Genomic DNA, 22,674 nt, shown 5'->3' with positions numbered 1-22,674 from the left:
GCCCGCCCTATACAAAACGGCCAGAGGCCGTGACGTCATCGCCCATCTTGTAGTATGGACAAAACAAGAAAATTGCGTTTTTGTCGGTGAAATATTGCGTTTATGTATATAGTTGCTGTACAATATTTTTTTGGATGAAATGTAAGGAATCGAATGGTACCCTTACTTTTATCGTTTTTGGAAGTTAAAAAAAACTTAAATTTTGAAACTTTCAGGTCCTGTAATTTTGTAATTTTTCAATATTTTATTTTAATATCCACATTATTGTGATAAATTTGCTCGTTTGCTATCTATTTTACTAGATTTTGTTATAAAATTCAACATGTGTCATCATCCCTATTGTTTGGCAGTCCAGCGGGGAAGGGAAACGCAGCAAGCGTCCTGGGGACGATGCCCCCCAGGCAACTTTACGTTTTTAATGTTTAATATTTATCTTGTAAATTTACTTTCAATATAATAAAGAAATAATATAACGCAATTTGATGTGCCCCTTTGTATAATTTATTAACACAAATAAATGCCCTTACCGCAATCCTCCCGCTTTGAAGACCCCTCACTGCCGACTAGGTAGCGGTAGGTGCAGTTCTTACCTCTATATTATTAATCACAACTTTAATCGTTGCATCATTAAATCGTATTTGAGGTCAATTGAGTCAAATCAATATCAATTATCAACTAATTATCTGGTTCGTATCGACGGTGGCGCGCTCACGCGATGTCCTTAGAAATTTATAAAAACTAGCCCCAAAGTTAGCTCAATAAGCCTTGTGTTGTGAGTAGTAGATAATAATAGTTTAGTTTCTAAGGACTATTCAAATGAAACATAACATTTAATTACTACATTACTGCATAATTACTAGCTACACATAATACATTCTTTGGAGTCAATGTACCATACTTACAATATAAAGTAAACCTTGATACTACAATGTTTTATCTTCATTAAATCCTATCATTACTGATGTAATGTAAAGTGTTATTCTATGGAACTTGCTAACTATGTAAACAAACCGCCATATTGAAATTGTCTCTGAATGATGAATTTACCTGTGACTTTTGTTTACGTAGTTAGCAAGTTCTATAGAATGACACTTTAAATCGGAAGACATTAATTTTCTTAAAGGGTTATTAGTGTTAATACATCTTACTTTTTGCGGGACGCTTTCATTCATTTATTTATTCAATAACAATATTAGATTTTGTTTGAAAAATATTAAATCTAGACACATGCATACAGAAAATATAACAAAATAAATATCATAACTTCCAATAAAATAAATATTATAACTTAGTCAAATAAAACACACCGCCGCAAATATGTAGTTTTTCTGCCATCTTTCCGCAGCGAGGCATAGGACAATCTATACCTTTCTCTGTCCTTCTAAGCAGAAAGTATTCTGAAAAAAGGTAAGATGGAAAAAAAATTAAAGGCATTTATTCGTGACACTGTCAGTCACAATTGTCACAAACCATGTACGAACATGTACAGACAACAAAAGCAGAGAAAGAGAACATTTATATAAGTGCGCATTACGAAATGAACTAACTCAGCGTAATGTGATAACTCCCGACAACAAGGATAGCGGCCGATGATGAAATCCAAATAAAACTGAGGAATACTACAACACTGTTTATTAAATCAATAATTAAGATGTTAACTCCATGAATCGTTTCACAGTACTGCCTGCCAAGCCAAGTGGCTCTCGGCTTTTATATTAATCGCCAGTTATTAAAATAATCATTGTGGGTATATTGGTAAAGATCCATCTAATATACCCACAATGTCTAAACAAAACAAATAGCCTTACAATTATTGAAGGTATCACCATAAATGTCCAAACCAATCTACCTTCGACTATCCTATAGATTTTAGCAAGCCAACAGTGATATTAATAAAGCCATGAGAATGTGCGGGTACAACTATACCGATACAACCTCAAATACCCACAACATAACGTACTTAATTCTACAAAAGTTAACAGTCGGCCTTCCTGGCTAAGCTACGTCCTCGTGGCTTTATTATTTTGTTTAAATATAAGCATAGCTAAATATTACAAGTTCGATGAACTATATTATTGTTAATTACAATTAATCTACAAAGTACAAAACTACATATTTAAATAACAATCATGATATTGGTGACACCAATAATTCACTAAAATCATGAATGATTGGAGTTTAGTTTTGGTGAACCTGTATTGAATTCTAACATATTCAAAACATCGCTTTACTAATCATATTAATGAAACCGTATATTGTTATAATTATGATCCTATTGAATCTCTTAAAATATTAGAATCAGTAATGGGAACTCCTTCCTGTTTCCTTATACTGTACATAAAGTAACATAATGATTCTATTGAATCTCCCAAATCAACCTTCTTGTTTCCTTATACTGTAAAACTCTGATTCTATTGAATGCTGATATTATACACTTCAATATTTATATGTCACTGATTATAACCGTTCATAAGCATACTACTTAAATTGACATGACCCTACTTATGAATTATTCAGACAAAGTCATATCATTATCGCTGCTTTCTGCATCCCTGTTAAATACAAGCCAGGGTAACATTTTGTCAACAGAAACTATACTTTTGAAAGAGCGGTTGTTTTTCTTAGATAAAGGAGTATCACAAATCTCATATCGATCGTGATCTAATACCTGTGTTATACGATAAGGTCCCTGAAACCGAGGTACTAGCTTACGACTTTGGCCAGTCGCAGGTATCTCTCTTTCGACTCTAACTAAGTCTCCTAGGTTGAACTTCACTACCTTCCTATGCCTATCGAATCTTTCTTTCTGTTTTTCCTGATTTTTCTGTACATGCTCTGCTACTTCCTCCCGTACTGATTCCAGGTTTTTTGTGTTAGCATCATCATCACCTAAACTTGATTTTAAAAGAGCATCACTTCTACCAGTAAGTTGGAGACCAAATAGCACTTCTGAGGGAGTTTTACCCGTCCCTTGATTAATTGTGTTATTCAGTCCCCACTGTACTTTAGAAACTGCCTCATCCCAAACATTTTCAGGTTTTCCGCAATTCGCTGCCGTTAGCGCTCCCAGTATAGTCCTATTGTAGCGCTCTACCTGCCCGTTTGCACGCGGCGTTGCAACTGCATTAAGCACGTGCTTTATTCCCAGAGATGCTACAAAAGACTTAAAACGCTTTGAGGTGAAACCACTACCCCTATCAGAAATTATCCTTGTTGGGGGTTTGAAAAGGTCAAAATAATGCTCAAGAGCTTTTATAGAGGTAGATGCTTTAGTATTTTTGACTGGTACCAACACAATAAATTTAGTGAACGCATCTATGATCACAAACAAGTACACATTATTTCGCTTGCTTTTAATGAATGGTCCTAAGTGATCGAAATGTAAAGTATGGAACGGAGACTCTACCTTGGGAATAGAATGCAGTTCACCTGCTTTCTTACCCCCTTGACTTTTCGAATATGCACATTCTAAACAGCTCTGCACATATTTCTTTACAAATCGATTCATCTTAGGCCACCAATACTGACTTTTAACCTTGTGCAACGTCTTGTCATACCCAAAGTGGCCTATATCGTCATGGTTAGACTTTAGAATCTGCCATCTGACCCCTTTAGGAACAACCCAGCGTTCGCCACTTTCTGTTTTACGATAGAGTAAACCCCGTTTAACGACATAATTAGCTTTAATATCGGGGACATTATCCAATGAGGAATCATTTAAGATTTCCATAGTGCGTTTAATTTCGGAATCGTTTTGTTGAACTGTTGTGATCCAATCGACAGCCACGTCTCTAACCTCGCATACTCTGACATCATATTCTACTACCGCTGCGGCAGGGTCAACAGGATTACGACTAAGCGCATCTACATGCTGCATGCTAGTACCGGGCCTATATTCCATGTCAAAATCGTATTCTTGCATGATATTCCACCAACGAGCCACTCTGGGTATCATATCTCTTTTTTCCAGAGTTGCTCTCAGTGAGTTACAGTCCGTGATAATTTTAAAATGTAACCCCAGTAAATAAACACGAAATCGTTGTAATGAGCAAACAACAGCTAACGTCTCCAAATCGTAGGACGTAAAATGTTGCTCTTCGGGCGAGGTTTGGCGACTATAATATGCAACTGCTTTAAAAGGAGTGTTAGGATTTTGTCTTTGCAGTAATATACCACCAAGCCCAGTCTTACTCGCGTCCGTATGTACTTGCGTTTCAAAAGTTGGATTATAAAATGCTAAAACGGGCCGTTCGACTAACACTTTACGTAACGAATTAAATGCACCTTCTTCGTTTTCACCCCATTTCCATTTTGAATCCTTTTTTAATAATTGTGTAAGTGGTCTAGCAATCACAGAAAAGCCCTGCACAAATCGCCTAAAGAAACTTGCAAGACCTATAAACTGTCTAACATTATGTTGATCCTGTGGCGTTGGAAAATTCTTAACTGCGTCAATCTTTCTACTACCAGGCTTGACCCCATCAGCACTAATGTCAAAACCAAGATACTCAATGTTTTTCCGAAAGAAATGGCATTTTGATAATTTTAGAGTCAATCCGGCTTCTTTGAATAAAGAAAGCACGTGGCGTAAATCCTCTAGCCCAGTATCAATGTCTGTAGATGGGATCACAATATCGTCCATATAAGCGAACGCGTTTTTAAACCGAGAGTGACCTAGTATTTTATTAATGGTACGTTGGAAGGTAGACGGCGCATTTACGAGCCCGAAAGGCATGCGATTAAATTCAAAATGGCCGTCTGGGGTCACAAAAGCAGTCAGTGGTTTAGATTTCTCAGACATTGGGATCTGGTAATAACCAGATGCCAAGTCCAGAGTTGTAAAGTATTTAAATCCAGCTAAATTATCTATTTGGTCTTCAATTCGTGGCATTGGATAATGTTCCTTAACTGTGTTTTTATTAAGTTTTCTAAAGTCTACGCACATACGTGTCTCCCCTGTTTTTTTCTTAACTAAAACTATTGGTGATGCAAATTCCGAACACGACTCTCTTACAATACCACACCCTTCCAAATCACCAACAATCTGCCTAACAGTTTCTCTTTCCGTGTGAGACAATCTGTAAGGCCGATAGACCACTGGGGTAGAGTCCTTTAAACGAATTTCCATTTCGGAAACATTGGTACATCCTATTTCACTAATGTTAAAAGCAAAACATTCTCTATACTCAGTTAATAACGATGTTAATTTTATCAGATAATTTGGATCTAAATCAGTATCGACTAACAAGTCTTTAGGCTGAATATCCACTCTACCAGAATCATCACTGCAAGTTTCTATCAGATTAACATGTAATACATTAGCTGGGTGAGAGCGAACTAACAGTGTGTCTTTCGGCACTACAAACTGTCGAGACGGAAACCCTCTAATAGTTATCTGACCTTTGCCATTGTCGATCCGACAATAATCACGACATACCTCATATTCTTTACGTGGTTCCTGTCTTAATTGTTGCTGAATCAAAAGTTCGCCAGAATACACTGGCTTAGAATACACGTCTATCGTACTAACACCTTCAATTTTAGTGTCTTTGCTAGCATAAAGTAATATTTTATCCGCCTTTTTACCGGTATCAATAACAATGACCGCTTCATGCGTTTTCACGAAAGTGATATGACTCTGTTCAGTATATGAGTGACCTACAAGTAAAGGTACAGACAAAAACTCATCTGGCACTATGAAAAGATGAACCCTAGCACCAACCCCTTCAATGGACATATCTACGGTACATTTAGCGACAGGTTTTACAATCCCCTTACCGAAACCATTTAGAATTGGAAGGTCATCAAAGCTCATATCTAAAAACTTCTCCGCATCAGATACTCGCATCATAGTGCATTCCGCACCGAAATCTATAAAACACGCGAACTCTTTACCATTGACAACGGCGGTTTTATAGTATTTGCCATCATCTTTTTTAGGACCGTTTACCAAATTAATTGATTTCTGTTCTGGTGCAGATGGTTTATTACTCGAATTTTTAGTAAAGCAGAATTCAGACACGTGTCCCAATTTTGAACATGTTTCACATTTCTTTTGCGGTTGCTTGCATTTAAAACTTGGGTGACCTTCCTCTCCACAATTGTAACACTTTAAAACCTTATTATCTCTACTAGTTTTCATGAATGGTTTTGATTTTGACGTCGAATCAGAAGCAGAAGATGGTTTTTGAAAGGGTTTCTCAGGTCTTTTAATTGATTTTACACTCCGCAAATAAACTAATAATTTATCTGGATCACTAAATTGTGCCGCTTCTGCTCCTGTTCGCACGGATCTGTCATCAATACCTAGCAAGATACAATCTACGGCGTCTTTGCCGGACAATCTACACTTATGTAACAAAATCATTTTATCATAAAAATAATTCTCAAGAGAGTCGCCAAATTTGGCTCGTAAGTTAAGCATTTCAGTTAATAAGACCCCGTAATTCTCGGTGCTTGGGAATGCAGTTTTTAATTTTACCTGCCATTCTTCCCATGTATATTTCATACTAGGCAATGATTGATACCAACGCTGCGCTACCCCGCTTAATTTAGGTAATGCATAGTGCAGCACTTCAGGTTCAGACCAATTATAAATAGCAGCGCACTCATTAACTTTATTAAGCCACATATCTATAGTTTGACTACTTTTGCTTGGATCAAACTCTGGAACTGCGCTGGTAGCAACAGGATATCTTACAGATGGTTTAGAGTTAGCATTTTCAGCTTTCATGATTTTAATAAATTCTTTAAACACACCCGCTACATCCTGCGGCTCTCCGCGCTGCCCAGAGATATTAGACTCTGTTTGGTTGTTGCTGCTATCTACATCTTCCCTATTCTGAACCTGATTTCCTTGAGAAGACAATAAAGTCATACCCGTGTTCTCATTTGAATTACTATTGTTTGCATTTGTGTGCCCAGCTAGGGACCTAGTTATTGAGAAACGTGTATGCATATTATTGTCCTCACTAACCCTTAAATCGCGGCGACGATCATCCACATGAGGACTACGAGATCTAACGGTATGTAAAGCTTCATTCGTCCTTCTATTTATACTGCGAGATCTCCGACCTCCACTTCGACTACCTCGAACCCTCGCATAATATCTATGTTCACTAATCCTCCTACGACTACTTCTACGATGGCTATATGAACGTCGCGTACCTCTGGAACGGCTGCGAGATGGTCGCTCCGCTGTGTGTCGACAACGCGACCTCTCCTGGTCCCTCCGGTGACTGCACGGTCGATAGGAGTCGCGCCGCTGCTGGCTGCGTGACCTCCTGGAGCCGTGACTGCGCCGCTGCAGGCTGCGTGACCTCCTGGAGCCGCGACTGTGCCGCTCGTCAGGTGCCCGGCTGCGCCGCCGACTCTGCCTCTGCTGGCGCTCTCCGCCATCATCTGGCGTCGCCAGTCGTCGCTCAGTGGGTATCTTGTCCATGGCTTTTCTGGTGAGCCAGTCTTACATCCCACCTTCTGAAGCTGATAACTCCCGACAACAAGGATAGCGGCCGATGATGAAATCCAAATAAAACTGAGGAATACTACAACACTGTTTATTAAATCAATAATTAAGATGTTAACTCCATGAATCGTTTCACAGTACTGCCTGCCAAGCCAAGTGGCTCTCGGCTTTTATATTAATCGCCAGTTATTAAAATAATCATTGTGGGTATATTGGTAAAGATCCATCTAATATACCCACAATGTCTAAACAAAACAAATAGCCTTACAATTATTGAAGGTATCACCATAAATGTCCAAACCAATCTACCTTCGACTATCCTATAGATTTTAGCAAGCCAACAGTGATATTAATAAAGCCATGAGAATGTGCGGGTACAACTATACCGATACAACCTCAAATACCCACAACATAACGTACTTAATTCTACAAAAGTTAACAAATGTTTTAAAAACAGAGCGTTGTTTCTAATATTTATATTGTAAGTAAGTATTATGATGGTGGTTAGGTTTGTGTGACTCTTAAATAAACATGAATCCCAAGATCTCTCACATGCAATATAGCGATAACACTTAGTTAAGAGGTGTTAATGTGTATTCAAGCAGAGATGCACTATCTGTGTATTAACATAATATGCATAATGCAGTGGATCTCATCTTATCTTTTTGAATTACCTATGCATATGTTTTAATTTAATTTGATTTTATTATGTATTTAGTTTTAATCCTATGTAGAAATGTTTACTGGGATAAATTAATTTTATTGCAACATTCGTTGTTAATGAATAATGAATTTATTGATATACAGTGTGTGGCCTACAACACGGGCGAATAATTAAAACGTAGATTCTACTCATCAAACAATAAAACTTTTGTTCAACAACTTTTTGAAATTATGTAGTCTTAAAATTGTCCCTTTTTCAAACAAACTAAATAATATTTTCAATGTACTTTAAATTCCGTCTAATTGACATTGCCCGTCAGCCTTGTCACCGTACAGGCATAATCAATTTCGTAATACATTGCGTGTTCGAATAAATTTTAAAGTGTTTTAAAATACAAACCACAAGTTATTTTTAAAAGTCGCTGAACAAACATTGTCTAGTTTGAGGAGTAGAATCTACGTTTTAATTTTTCGCCCATGTTGTAGGCCACACACTGTATATTACATTTACAAGTCATACTTGGTAGGCAGGGTCACTATCGACTAGGCTAGAGGTCGTTTAGGTCAGTTAATGTTTCATCATCATCATCACTGTCGCGTGGTGTGTGGGTACCGCAATTTATTCATCAATTTAAAAACGCTTACTCGTACAGTCGGCATCAAAGTGGCCAATTACTAGTAACAGTAGTAACATCCGTATTTCTATGGCAACAAAGGTTACTTGGCCACTTTGGTCGTTAATAATGTCTGTCTATGCCATTTAAGCGTCGCGATAATCCATTCTTATAAAGAGAACTATAATATCAAATCAAGATAAATTTATTAAAGTTTGTTAGCCACTTCTGTTCACAAGCGAGGTACGACGAATTAGTCCAATATTTATATTTACAGAATAATCGTCCTTGTAAAGGTAAACATACATGAGTCAAGCACATAATGATGCCGCTACGACAGTTCTGCGTTGTACGCCATTCGTGAGATGGCTGTGATAATGTTTGGCTTGTTGTGTCAACCAGAGATAGGTTAATATTGAAGGGTTTTCACACTGTTCGATCCGATATTGGGACCACAAGTTAATATTGAAGTGTTTTCTCACTGTCCGATCCGATATCGGGACCACAAAAAAACCTGTCTATTCTTCGTCTTTTTTAATTAATTGATGAAATGTTTAATGTTAAAAAGAGAACTTTTAACCAGGAAAGGAGGACTTCATGCCATAGGGGACTCTAACAGTTGCTTTTCATCAAGGATCGTCCGACATCTAAATTTAATATCGGATCGGAAAGAAAAGTAATTTTTTATTGGTAGAACACAGGATACTTATATATACAGTTTAGGTCTTATGTAATTATAGAGTAAATAGGTAATTATAGAGCTCAGTTTGTACACGAACAATGTAAAAAATGCATTTAAGTCCACTCTATAAAAATACTATAATATGTCAGCATACCTACTAAATAATGATATGTCAGCATTACCAATAGCGAATAGCGGTAAGAACTCGTGGAGGGCGCTCTTGACAACAATCTTAGGATTTTACTAACTTTTTTATTTTATTGATTTAGTTATTTCTTAGATTACACAAGAAGTTACTACTTTTTAGTTAAGGACAAAGCTCCACAAAACTACATTTTGTTTGACTGTGGAGTCTCACTATTCTATTAAATTTATATTATAATAGGCTTACAATGAATACTCTATAGGGTAACACATTTCCCTATAGAGTACCTATTCAAGATATCTTGTCAGACTGTTTTTAAATCTTCTTTTTTTTGGTCTCTTTTACTATGTCCGAGTTTTTTACTTTTACTGATGACCACTGTAAGACCAAAGGCTGGGCCTCCAAAGTTACTTTTGCTTTTTTACAGACAATTTATTGGCCCCAGACCACCCTGAGTGGTGCGCGGGCGCGAATTCGAAGACGCCACTTTACATGTGATTTAATATCTGTATTATTTACTTGTCTTTGCCACCATTACGGTTTTATCAGTTTGTGCCATCGTTGGGCCTCTGAACATGTTATTAAGAACAGTTAAGTAGGTACATATTTACACGATGTACCTACACAAAAAGTAGGTGTAGGTGCTGTCCGCATCAATAATAGCGGATTAAACAACGCGCCAAAAATATCTACCACCACCCTATCATTACTTTTGCAGTTAGAGAAGTTTTTCCAGATTGCGGTACACGGAAGTGTGCCGAGGCCAAAGGAAAATATCGTGGAAAAAGCTGTATCTCTCAGCGAAGAAATTAAAAAAATGCGGAAATTCAAAAGCAAAATGACTCTGGGGTTGACCCTCGATTTCCCATATAATTGTAAGTCATATCCGCAGTATTCGGAAAACAAGATCCGTTCTAGAGAAGAGAACGATACGATATGTACTAGATACCTGGTAGTTTAGGTTTCAACTAGATATCTTTTGCAGCTCAATTCGGGCAACCAATGTCACTTTTACGTTAAATTATCGTATTAAGATCGTTTCAAAATCGTTTTGAGATCTAAAAATACATAACGAGACGTTTTACGGCGCGATTCGGAAAGTGAATTAGAGATACACTAGATATGAAATAGTAAAGATATGTGACGTTCCACGGCAAAAGGTACCTTATGGTGGCTGGCGCTTACGCTATTATTAACGCCCCTCCAATATTCAGCCGGGGCAATGGTACCTTTTGCCGTGGAACGTCACATATCTTTACTATTTCATATCTAGTGAATCTCTAAATCATTTCCCGAATCGCGCCGTTAGACGTTGTGGAAATCGTTCAAGAGTATCTCCAGAATCGCGGAAATGTCAAATTTGACAGGCTAGATCTTAAAAATGTCGTTGTCGTATCTTGTTGATGTCTAATAGATATCTAGTTCAAAATCCGAATCGGGCCCATAATGTATTGTTTGTCATTTTATCATTAGTCATAAAATTAAAACCGTTAACTTTTCAGGTCAGGTTAGGTTAGGTTTGTTTTATGGTAATCCTGATGGCTCCTCTACACGATGGGCCAGCGCCGGCCACTCCAAGGGACGCATTTATGCGTTAGAGGGAGCAAGTGATATTGCTATCTCATTCTACCGCATGACTGCGTCCCTTGGAGTGGCCGGCGCTGGCCCATCGGAACCATGAAAAGTGACGCGTTTCTGAACCAAATGAATTATGAGATTATGACTTATGACTAACGAAAATGCGGGCAAATAATACATTACGACTTAAAACTTTTTGAGAAACAATAGAGACCCGACTCTCGGACTTAGGAGGATAAAGTGATGATGACTAGATAGAACAAGGTGCTCCGCTAAGACCTCAAGGAAAAACCGCCAGGGAAATACTTTACGTTATTAGTGTAATTAAGTGCACTAGTAATAAAATACTTCTGAGAATAATTAGTCTCTTGTTAAGACTTGGTAGAGGTGACACCACTTACATTACACTTTGGGTGACACTATAAATTATGACATTATGCTGAGTCGTGGCCCCTTTTAGCACCACGCTGTATGATTTAATAATTGACTTTTAATGTAAAATGGATTTATTTGGTGTTAAATAAAATGTATCTCTCTCTCTCTCTCTCTCAAATTACTGACGTTTAAAATTCAGGAGTTGAAAATCTTTGAGACGAATGCCAAGCGCATTAGAAAGTAGGTTAAAGTGGGGACATAACTGCTTATTTGTAAATAGCTGTTTGTTTTCTATATAAACTTAAACAGTACATTACGATACAAGTGCGAAAAGTAGGAAATTCGCAACAAGCGGCGATAAATTGCAACACGACCGAAGGGAGGATTTTAAATCGACACGAGTTGCGAATTTCCTTTTCGCACGTGTATTGTACAACGTTTTACAGTACATATGCAATGGCCCTTTAAATTTTCGACATACGCACCTATAGTGCTAGTTACCGCACTAGGACGGTAAAGTAGCACTATATGTACTGTAAAAAAATAACATTTAACTTCCAACGCTCTAGAAATATACTGTTACTATATATTTAGGAAAACTAAACGGTTCCCAATTGCATCTTTCCCGCCTCTGCACAAACAATTATATTTATAATAATATATTTATACATATATGTATATGTATTTATTGTAATACATTTAAACATCATTCTAATGATATTATAGGTACTACATCGCCATAAGAGCTTTGTTTTTCATAATAAAATAAACGTAAATATTATATTTCACGATTTACGATATTACAATTATATTTCCACTGTAGTTTATTGCACAGGTATGCAAAACGGGCATATGCGTGTCGGACCACGCAATATAAAGGGAATTGGCACCGGTCTTTATTTGATAGTGATTCGATACGAAAAAACTGCGATTAAATAGCGTTTATTAGGGTTTATTACATAAGTGCGACCCCAAGTGTGCGATTCACGATTGTGCGACATAATTTTTTTAACGACACTGTAATTCTGCGAAGTGATATTGTGCGATATATCACTATTCGACCAAACTATAGTTCGGCAGTATTTTTGATCGAAGTTAAATTGTGCGACATATTACGGCCCGACAATACTTCTAGTGCACGACAGTATTTGTGGGTCTACGGGTAATTTATTTTTAACATGGTCTCAGTACTTATATTGTTTCTTCTCAAAAAACATTTCCTTTACAACTGAACTAGACGGAGCCCTGCTTCGCGGGAATCGCGGGGCTCCTATTTCTGGGCGCTTTGCCCTTCGGGCATCTGAAGCTACCTAACGAACCTAACCTACCTATTGATTTATATTTCGCACACACGATGATTCGCTCAAACTGCACATCGTATAGTCGTGCATCGCCTAATAATGTTTCGCACGAACAATAGTTCCCACAAATGACATGTCGTACAATCGTACATCGCCTAATCATACGTCGCACTAACAATACTTCGCACAAGCGTGTGTCGCACTCCCGTAGTAAAGCCCGTTTATTATCACTTTATTGGAGCCATGATATTATGAATTTCGAACTTTAATATAGGATATAGGTACCTACGTCAAAAATTTCTACAAACAAAAACGTCACACACACTGACATATCCGATCGATGTCGTATCTTTAGCAAATTTTTGATGTATCTTAAAGTTCGAATCAGGCCGATACTCAAGTTTCCGTATATATGATTTTTTACATGTGTAAAAATACAAAGACAAAAGTTTTTACAATGTTTTTGTAGTTCTTATGAACTACAATTTTGCGTTCGCCCCCTCTTAAAATTGTCACACCCACCTACACACACCTACCTACCTAGACAGGCAAAACATTACCTCTCTTTTTCGCTTTGCCGTAGTCGGGTAAAAAAACCTGTCGTAGTAAGTTCAGCCTAGCGGAAAGGCCTATAACTGGTACCTAACTTGTACATTTCACAAATCCTACGTTGGGCAACGCGTACCTTATCTAACCTTACCTAAATGTTAACCAGATTGCAAAGAAAACCTGCTGGAAGGATATGATGGTTACACTTTTATCGTCTATCGTGTCATACGTCACTGTTTCACGTACACAGTGACGGAATAGACGAAGCTTTGAAAAACGGTCCATATGATTGATACTTATCTGACACTAGCGACCCGCCCCGGCTTCGCACGGGTTAACCATAAACCTTCCTCTTGAATCACTCACAACCGCATCAAAATCCGTTGCGTAGTTTAAAGGCGCGGCGTGAGCAAGGTGTGAGCATTTTATATGTAAAAGCGGCGCGCCCCGCTCACGTGCCGCCCGGAAAACGCGCCTGTGTGACGAAGCCTTTAAAGATCTAAGCTTACATAGGGACATCTTCTTCATAGGGGATCTTTTTCTATTAACATCTATTGTATTGTACCATGGTTTGTAATAAACGATATTACTACTATTACTATTACAGGCATACAACGGGAAGCGACTTTGTTTTATACTATGTAGTGATAAATCATTAAAAGTTATCCCTTCTCCATGGGGTACAAGCCCGCAGCTTTGAATAAGGTATTTGACTACTAGTCAAATCAGTTTCTTGTTTCGAACTGTCGATACGATTTTGCTACTATGGAATTTATATGAAACCCGACGTGTCGGAAGCCCGTGTTGATCGAAGTATGAAACACTTGCATGTGACTTCACAATCAAATTAAATACCTACTCTTTATAGTTTTATATGGGTTTTAAAATAAATATTGTGTCTCAAAATAACTGTTGTCTTCGTTTCTCTATTAATCTTCTGGTGCGTTATTTATGCATGGTGTATAATAATTTATTTTAAATACAGTCAAATAGCCTATTTAATAACAAAAATCTAATTCTATTATGTCAAACCTCTTGTGCGGCATTACGCCTTCATGGAGTAAAAGAGAAAGATCCCCGCAATTTGCGAATTTTGGTTTTCGCTCTACAGTCAGACTTCTACATTGTAATACTAGAATCACTACATCTGCATAGTTATTCTGGTTCGTCAGAAAGTGACGGGCATTATGAAACGATAACATTGCAGCGCGACCATCTTAAGGCCATCGTTGGCCAACTGTAACAAAGTTCAGTGTGTAAAACTTCGAAATATTATGAGTATTTTGACTGCTCCAATCTGGAGGCCAATTCATACATTTTGATGTTAAGGTGATAAGTTTGTCGGAAGTTGTATATAAGCAACTGACATTTAGAACTCCGTTAGCGCGATGTAGGTTTCTTTCAAATTGTTCTCGCCTCGCCTACGCTCGGTCCGATAAATTCCTCGCATGAAATGTGTCGCTTTATGCCTCAGTTGTATAATCTAGTTGTTTATTTCCAGGCACGAAGACTATCCTGAAGAACATCTCCGGGCTGTTCCGGTCCGGGCAGCTGACGGCCATCATGGGACCCTCCGGCGCCGGCAAGTCGTCTCTGATGAACGCGCTCACTGGCTTCTCGTAAGTAACTATTATTCCTGTGACAGTCACACTTGTCTTGACAACATGATGATGATAGTATCTGTCTCTAACTGTACCGCTCCGGGCAGCTGACGGCCATCATGGGGCCCTCCGGCGCCGGCAAGTCGTCTCTGATGAACGCGCTCACTGGCTTCTCGTAAGTAACTATTATTCCTGTGACAGTCACACTTGTCTTGACAACGTGATGATAACAGTATCTGTCTCTAACTGTACCGGTCCGGGCAGCTGACGGCCATCATGGGGCCTTCCGGCGCCGGCAAGGCGTGTCTGATGAACGCGCTCACTGGCTTCTCGTAAGTAACTATTATATCTGTGACAGTAGCACTTGTCTTGACAACGTGATGATGACAGTATCTGTCTCTAACTGTACCGGTCCGGGCAGCTGACGGCCATCATGGGACCCTCCGGCGCCGGCAAGTCGTCTCTGATGAACGCGCTCACTGGCTTCTCGTAAGTAACTATTATTCCTGTGACAGTCACACTTGTCTTGACAACATGATGATGATAGTATCTGTCTCTAACTGTACCGCTCCGGGCAGCTGACGGCCATCATGGGGCCCTCCGGCGCCGGCAAGTCGTCTCTGATGAACGCGCTCACTGGCTTCTCGTAAGTAACTATTATTCCTGTGACAGTCACACTTGTCTTGACAACGTGATGATAACAGTATCTGTCTCTAACTGTACCGGTCCGGGCAGCTGACGGCCATCATGAGGCCCTCCGGCGCCGGCAAGTCGTGTCTGATGAACGCGCTCACTGGCTTCTCGTAAGTAACTATTATTCCTGTGACAGTCACACTTGTCTTGACAACGTGATGATGACAGTATCTGTCTCTAACTGTACCGGTCCGGGCAGCTGACGGTCATCATGGGACCCTCCGGCGCCGGCAAGTCGTCTCTGATGAACGCGCTCACTGGCTTCTCGTAAGTAACTATTATATCTGTGACAGTAGCACTTGTCTTGACAACGTGATGATGACAGTATCTGTCTCTAACTGTATCGGTCCGGGCAGCTGACGGCCATCATGGGACCCTCCGGCGCCGGCAAGTCGTCTCTGATGAACGCGCTCACTGGCTTCTCGTAAGTAACTATTATATCTGTGACAGTAGCACTTGTCTTGACAACGTGATGATGACAGTATCTGTCTCTAACTGTATCGGTCCGGGCAGCTGACGGCCATCATGGGACCCTCCGGCGCCGGCAAGGCGTGTCTGATGAACGCGCTCACTGGCTTCTCGTAAGTAACTATTATATCTGTGACAGTAGCACTTCTCTTGACAACGTGATGATGACAGTATCTGTCTCTAACTGTACCAGTCCGGGCAGCTGACGGCCATCATGGGACCCTCCGGCGCCGGCAAGTCGTCTCTGATGAACGCGCTCACTGGCTTCTCGTAAGTAACTATTATTCCTGTGACAGTCACACTTGTCTTGACAACGTGATGATGACAGTATCTGTCTCTAACTGTACCGCTCCGGGCAGCTGACGGCCATCATGGGACCCTCCGGCGCCGGCAAGTCGTGTTTGATGAACGCGCTCACTGGCTTCTCGTAAGTAACTATTATTCCTGTGACAGTCACACTTGTCTTGACAACGTGATGATGACAGTATCTGTCTCTAACTGTACCGGTCCGGGCAGCTGACGGTCATCATGGGACCCTCCGGCGCCGGCAAGTCGTCTCTGATGAACGCGCTCACTGGCTTCTCGTAAGTAACTATTATATCTGTGACAGTGGCACTTGTCTTAACAACGTGATGATGACAGTATCTGTCTCTAACTGTACCGCTCCGGGCAGCTGACGGCCATCATGGGGCCCTCCGGCGCCGGCAAGTCGTCTCTGATGAACGCGCTTACTGGCTTCTCGTAAGTAACTATTATTCCTGTGACAGTCACACTTGTCTTGACAACGTGATGATGACAGTATCTGTCTCTAACTGTACGGGTCCGGGCAGCTGACGGCCATCATGGGACCCTCCGGCGCCGGCAAGTCGTCTCTGATGAACGCGCTCACTGGCTTCTCGTAAGTAAAATCAATAAACTCAACATCCCCAACTTTTTTTGTGAGAAACGACTAAAAGTTTCCCTTCTTGCTATCATGTTTGAGCCGGTATACGGTCGAATCGTACTACTTATTCTAAACAATTATTTTTAATAATATCCAGTTAAACAAAAAACCTTTATTTCCTGACAATTACCTAATATTGGCCCCTGTGTGCTGGATTGTGTAAAATGTGTAGCTCTTCTCTTATCTTCTATTAGGTCAAATAATAATTAAACGACTCCTTAACCGTTTCAGCACGACAGGCGTGACGGGCATGATCAGGGCGGGCAACAGTGTCTGCCAGTTGGAAACACATCAGCGGTCACTGCGCGCACTAAAAGACTACCGGAGCAAGTCAGCGTACATCCTTCAGGTACGGACACGGCACGGATAGGTATCGGACACGACACGGACGTGTTGGACGCACTAGCGGTTACTGCGCGCACTAAAAGACTACCGGAGTAAGTCAGCGTACATCCTTCAGGTACGGACACGGCACGGATAGGTATCGGACACGACACGGACGTGTTGGACGCACTAGCGGTTACTGCGCGCACTAAAAGACTACCGGAGCAAGTCAGCGTACATCCTTCAGGTACGGACACGGCACGGATAGGTATCGGACACGACACGGATGTGTTGGACGCACTAGCGGTCATTGCGCGCACTAAAACACACCGGAGCAACTGGTCAACTCGCTGTCACTTAAAAAACCACATCGAAATCGGCCCATCCGTTGGAGACCTACGACCTACGTACATATAACACCCTTCTTTTTGCGTCGAGGGTTAATAGAAAATATAGAAATAGAAAATATTTATTTGGCTTATAATAAAATAAACTTGAATTTACAGGATGACCGCATCAGCCCGCTGTTCACAGTCGAGGAGCTGATGAAGTTTGCGGCCGACATGAAACTGGGCAACATGACCGACAAACTGAAGCTGACTGTGGTAAGTTTGACCCTTTTCCTTGATTGATCGCATTGTTACCCTGCATTCACGGCCAAGGAGGCTGTCGACATGAAACTGGGCAACATGAGTGAAAAACCAAAGCTGACCCGTAAGTTTTCGACTATTTTCCCTTTGACCGCAAGAGATGATGAAGTTCGCACCCGTCAGGATCTGGGAAACTTCCGACAAACTGAGGCAAACCGTGTTAAGTTTCTGACCGTCATGTCTACCGCATGTTTGACCGCATTAGCCTGATGTGGAGCCTGGGTTATAACCGCGAAAATCGAATTTCGCAAATTGCGGGAATTTTTCTCTGTCACTCTAATTACGCCTTCATTGGAGTAAAAGATAATGATCCCCGCAATTTGCGAATTTATAGTTTTTCGCGGTAGCCCCTCTGGATTCAATCATGCAAGTCCTGCTACCCCCCAGGTCTGAACTACAGCCACTACTTAGGCTTTAAAGACCCTTGACAGAGAAACATAAGGGCAGAAATCCACAATTTTCCGACTATTGTGGTAATTATTCGACCTTCATTAGTTAAATGTACCCATTGATTACCTACATCAAGCAAGACATAGGACAATAGCTTTGTAATAGGGTTTACAAATTGTCATTTAACTACGCCACGTCCATAAGTGGTCATTATTATCCGAGTAAAAAAGTCGCCTTCAGTCACGACAGTGGCGTCCGATTCAGATTGATGCTCGCGAAATGAAGTGAACGTCGTGCGTGAGATGCGTGCCAATATGCGTGCGTATCAAAACCAGCTTACAATCGTAACAATTTGTTAAATTAGAATCGACCTCGGGACCGGTTGCACCAAATCGTCGGTAGGTAGGTAGGTCAATTTAAGTACATTTTAACTCATGATTATTCACAAAGACGGGACATTATCGCGTAAAATTAAGTTTTAAATTTACTTTCGACGTTTTGAGGACGGCGTTGCATGTTCGGAGAAGACTGGTTTAAGCATGGTTTAAGTTGACATTAAACATCCTCTTAAGCGCGCGAGTTTTTCGAACTACCCGCACTTGGTCTTGTTTATTAACTTGAAGGTTTTGCGCTCTAGGGATGTCACCGGATCGACACACAACACTCAAGATGTTCAATTTTTCAACCTGCGTTATTGATTTTTACGCGATTAAATCCCGTCTTTGTAAATAATAATTAAAACAGTTTAACTTTTATTAATTTTTTATTTAACAGATAAGCGAAGTGCTGGAAGACCTGGGTTTGTCTGGCACGGAGAAGACGCGGTGCGGTAACCTGTCAGGCGGGCAGCGGAAACGGCTATCCATAGCGCTGGAACTACTGGATAACCCTCCAGTACTGTTCCTGGATGAACCCACCACGTAAGTCTATTACACCTTGTTCTACATACGAAGTGCTGGAAGACCTGGGTTGGTCTGCAACGGAGAAGACGCGGTACGGGGTAACCTGTCAGGCGGGCAGCGGAAACGGCTGTCCATAGCGCTGGAACTGCTGGATAACCCTCCAGTACTGTTCCTGGATGAACCCACCACGTAAGTCTATTACACCTTGTTCTACATACGAAGTGCTGGAAGACCTGGGTTTGTCTGCAACGGAGAAGACGCGGTACGGGGTAACCTGTCATGCGAACAGCCGAAACGGCTGTCCATAGCGCTGGAACTGCTGGATAACCCTCCAGTACTGTTCCTAGATAAACCCACCACGTAAGTCTATTACACTTTGTTCTACATACGAAGTGCTGGAAGACCTGGGTTTGTCTGCAACGGAGAAGACGCGGTACGGGGTAACCTGTCAGGCGGGCAGCGGAAACGGCTGTCCATAGCGCTGGAACTGCTGGATAACCCTCCAGTACTGTTCCTGGATCAACCCACCACGTAAGTATACAGTAGTAGTAAAACACTTTATTGTACAAAAAGATGTACATAAAACAGTTAAAAAAACGCATCATTTGTACAAAGCCGAACTTATCCCTTTCAGGGATCTCTTCCAGTTGACCTTTGAGCAATTGAGGGAGAATTGGTACCGTTTAATAAGAGGCGTTGCGTTGTGTACAATCGTCATTTTTAACTGTCGTTTCTGAATTTTGTATTACTTTAATTGGTCCCATTCCCATAAAGACATTTGATTCTCTAAACAAATTGAATCGACTGATACCATTAAAGAAACGTGCGAGTCAGACTCGCCCACCGAGGGTTCCGTACTTTTTAGTATTTGTTGTTATAGCGGCAACAGAAATACATCATCTGTGAAAATTTCTAATATCACGTATCTGTGAAAATATCACGGTTCATGTGATACAACCTGGTGACAGACAGACGGATAGACGGACAGGCGGACAGTGAAGTCTTAGTAATAGGGTCCCGTTTGAACCATTTGGGTACGGTACCCTAAAAACCTTGTTATCTTGCCTATTGTCACCCTGCTAAGTAGCTCAGCGCATCTATTATCAATGGTGACTGGATATACCTGCATGAAATCGCGTGTGCCAAGACATGACAAGTAAAAGACAGATGAGCAAAATTAAGTTATTATCTGGTATAATTAGCTGTAATAGTGGGACCCGTTGTATTAAATCATTCCAACACTAGAGGTGTCTTGGTGCTAAATAATAATACCATGGCTGCAATAAACAATTAAACAATAAAGGATAAAATACACCTACGTCCACGTGAGGTGTTGTTGAGGACTTTTTGCCCCCTCTCTCCTTCTGGTGAGATGTCGTGAGATTTTCTTAGACCCCCTAATCTAACTTGAAATCTTTCATAATTTATATTTTGAGTTTGCATTTGCATTGTTATTTTTATTAAGTGTAGTTAACTTATTTGGAAGGTTGTATCGGATTTCGCCACCGCCGGTTGACTGTACTATAGGTACTAGTCATAACTCTTTCACAATGATCAATGAGACAGCTTGCAAAATGCCTTAATAAAAGTTCTCACGCACACTAGCGTTTAGGTTAATTACTATACCTCTGCCAACTAGGCAATCTATTGTCGCAAGAACATAAATAGTCGTTTCCATACAATCGAAGTTACGTTCTCATATTAAAACAACTTGCTGAAATAACATGAAACATGTACGTAGCATATTAGTCTAACTCTCGCGTTTTGTACACATAATTTAATTACACAAACGGGTCTACCGCGATATAGGGTCATTCTCTCATTTCGTGCAAATCGGTGAGATTCTCTCGATTTGTAATTTTTTTTTTAAATGGTAAACTTTTGAGTTTCGTCAATTTGTGGATTCATTTATTAACATTTTTCTGCTAAAGGCACCTTTGTAACGTTATTACTTTTCATTTAATAAGGCTACTGGTAATGAACTACGCGCTGGTAATGAATTCGGCCGAGATGGTAATTTTATCAGTGGACGGTAATGAAACAAACTTATGAAAACGAACATAAAAAAACTGTATTTCAAGAAAATTAACACCAATTAAAATCAACAATATTAAAAACATGTGTCTTAAGCACTGCGGAGATGATCAAACCGACTTGACATACACTTGGGGTTGACAATCTCAACTTATAATGTTCAAGCTAGATGGTACATTTACCATTTACTTATCATCATTATAAGTCGAGATTGTCAACCCCAAGTGTTTGTTAAGTCGGTTTGATCAGCTGCGCACCATATCACATAAAACATAGTTTTCAAATTTTTAAAAATTAGCATAGACAAAATATATTTAAATCATTCGCGTTTTGTACCTATGTAAATTTTTTTTTATCGTTTTAACCCTATAGTGTGGGGTGTCGTTGGATAGGTCTTTAAAAATAAATAGGAGTTTGCAAACAACATTTTTTGATAAAGTGAACCATTTCGGAAATAATAATTTAGAAAGAACAAAAAACGGTTATTCCTTCTAACTTTTGAAAAATCGATCCAAAAAATATGAAAAAAATCATAAAAATAGTGCTTAATAAACTAATTCAAACAAAATTAAAGCAAACTTGATAAGTTAAGCCGTTTATGAGTTATCGCTAAAAGTCTTCCCTTTTTATTTTATTTAAAAGCCTGGCAACCCTTATTTGTGACCGGATTTTCGCAAGCAACCCTATAACCACATAATAGTGACCGGAAAAAGGTAGGCAACCTAGTTGATTTATATTGTACAAGTTGTATACTTTCCATTGGAACTTATTTCGTTTGTCAGACAAATCGGTAAAATTTGAAGAAAAAAATGTTTTTTTTTCAAAAAATAATTAAAAATAGTCTTGACAATATTTCTTTAAGCAACCCTATTTATTTATGTTCAGGAACATATTTTCTTTCATAATATGTAAGTTTCATCCGTCAGACATATCGGTGAAGGTCGACCATCTTAGACTACAAAGGCTCCCCGGTTGGGCTCCCCTATTATCATATACAGTTTTAAATGTTTATAACAACGTAATATTTATAATAACTAAGCCTCTTTCCATTAAATGCACTGCCTCGAATATATTATCATTACCTTCTTAAGTCATTCATTACCTTCCCCAGTAAAATTGGAAGGAAAAGAAGTGAATGAAACCGATATGAATGAAGTTTTGAAAGTTTTTGTCGCCTACATCAGTTGGCATCAGACCTTAATTTTGCAGAATAAACCATCTGAAAGGCGACACTAAAACACTTCATTACGTATAATTATAATAATGTACACTTGCTACTTACTGTATAAATCACGCG

At 39.8% G+C, this 22,674-nt stretch overlaps 1 protein-coding gene across 1 annotated transcript in view; it reads left to right on the top strand.

Moving 5' to 3' along the window:
• Positions 1 to 22,674, top strand: part of LOC134651832 (ATP-binding cassette sub-family G member 1) — a 79,703-nt gene that overhangs the window by 48,189 nt on the left and 8,840 nt on the right. Inside the window, exons 2-5 of the mRNA XM_063506986.1 lie at positions 14,874 to 14,991; positions 17,309 to 17,426; positions 17,908 to 18,006; positions 19,216 to 19,361. Coding sequence (XP_063363056.1) covers positions 14,874 to 14,991; positions 17,309 to 17,426; positions 17,908 to 18,006; positions 19,216 to 19,361 — 481 coding nt within the window. The remainder of the gene's footprint in view (positions 1 to 14,873; positions 14,992 to 17,308; positions 17,427 to 17,907; positions 18,007 to 19,215; positions 19,362 to 22,674) is intronic.

The sequence above is a fragment of the Cydia amplana genome, chromosome 1 (assembly GCF_948474715.1).
Source record: "Cydia amplana chromosome 1, ilCydAmpl1.1, whole genome shotgun sequence".
In the NCBI taxonomy this organism is placed as follows: domain Eukaryota; kingdom Metazoa; phylum Arthropoda; class Insecta; order Lepidoptera; family Tortricidae; genus Cydia; species Cydia amplana.
Note: the sequence above shows the minus strand (reverse complement) of the source record. Positions and strands in the feature narration are given on the sequence as shown.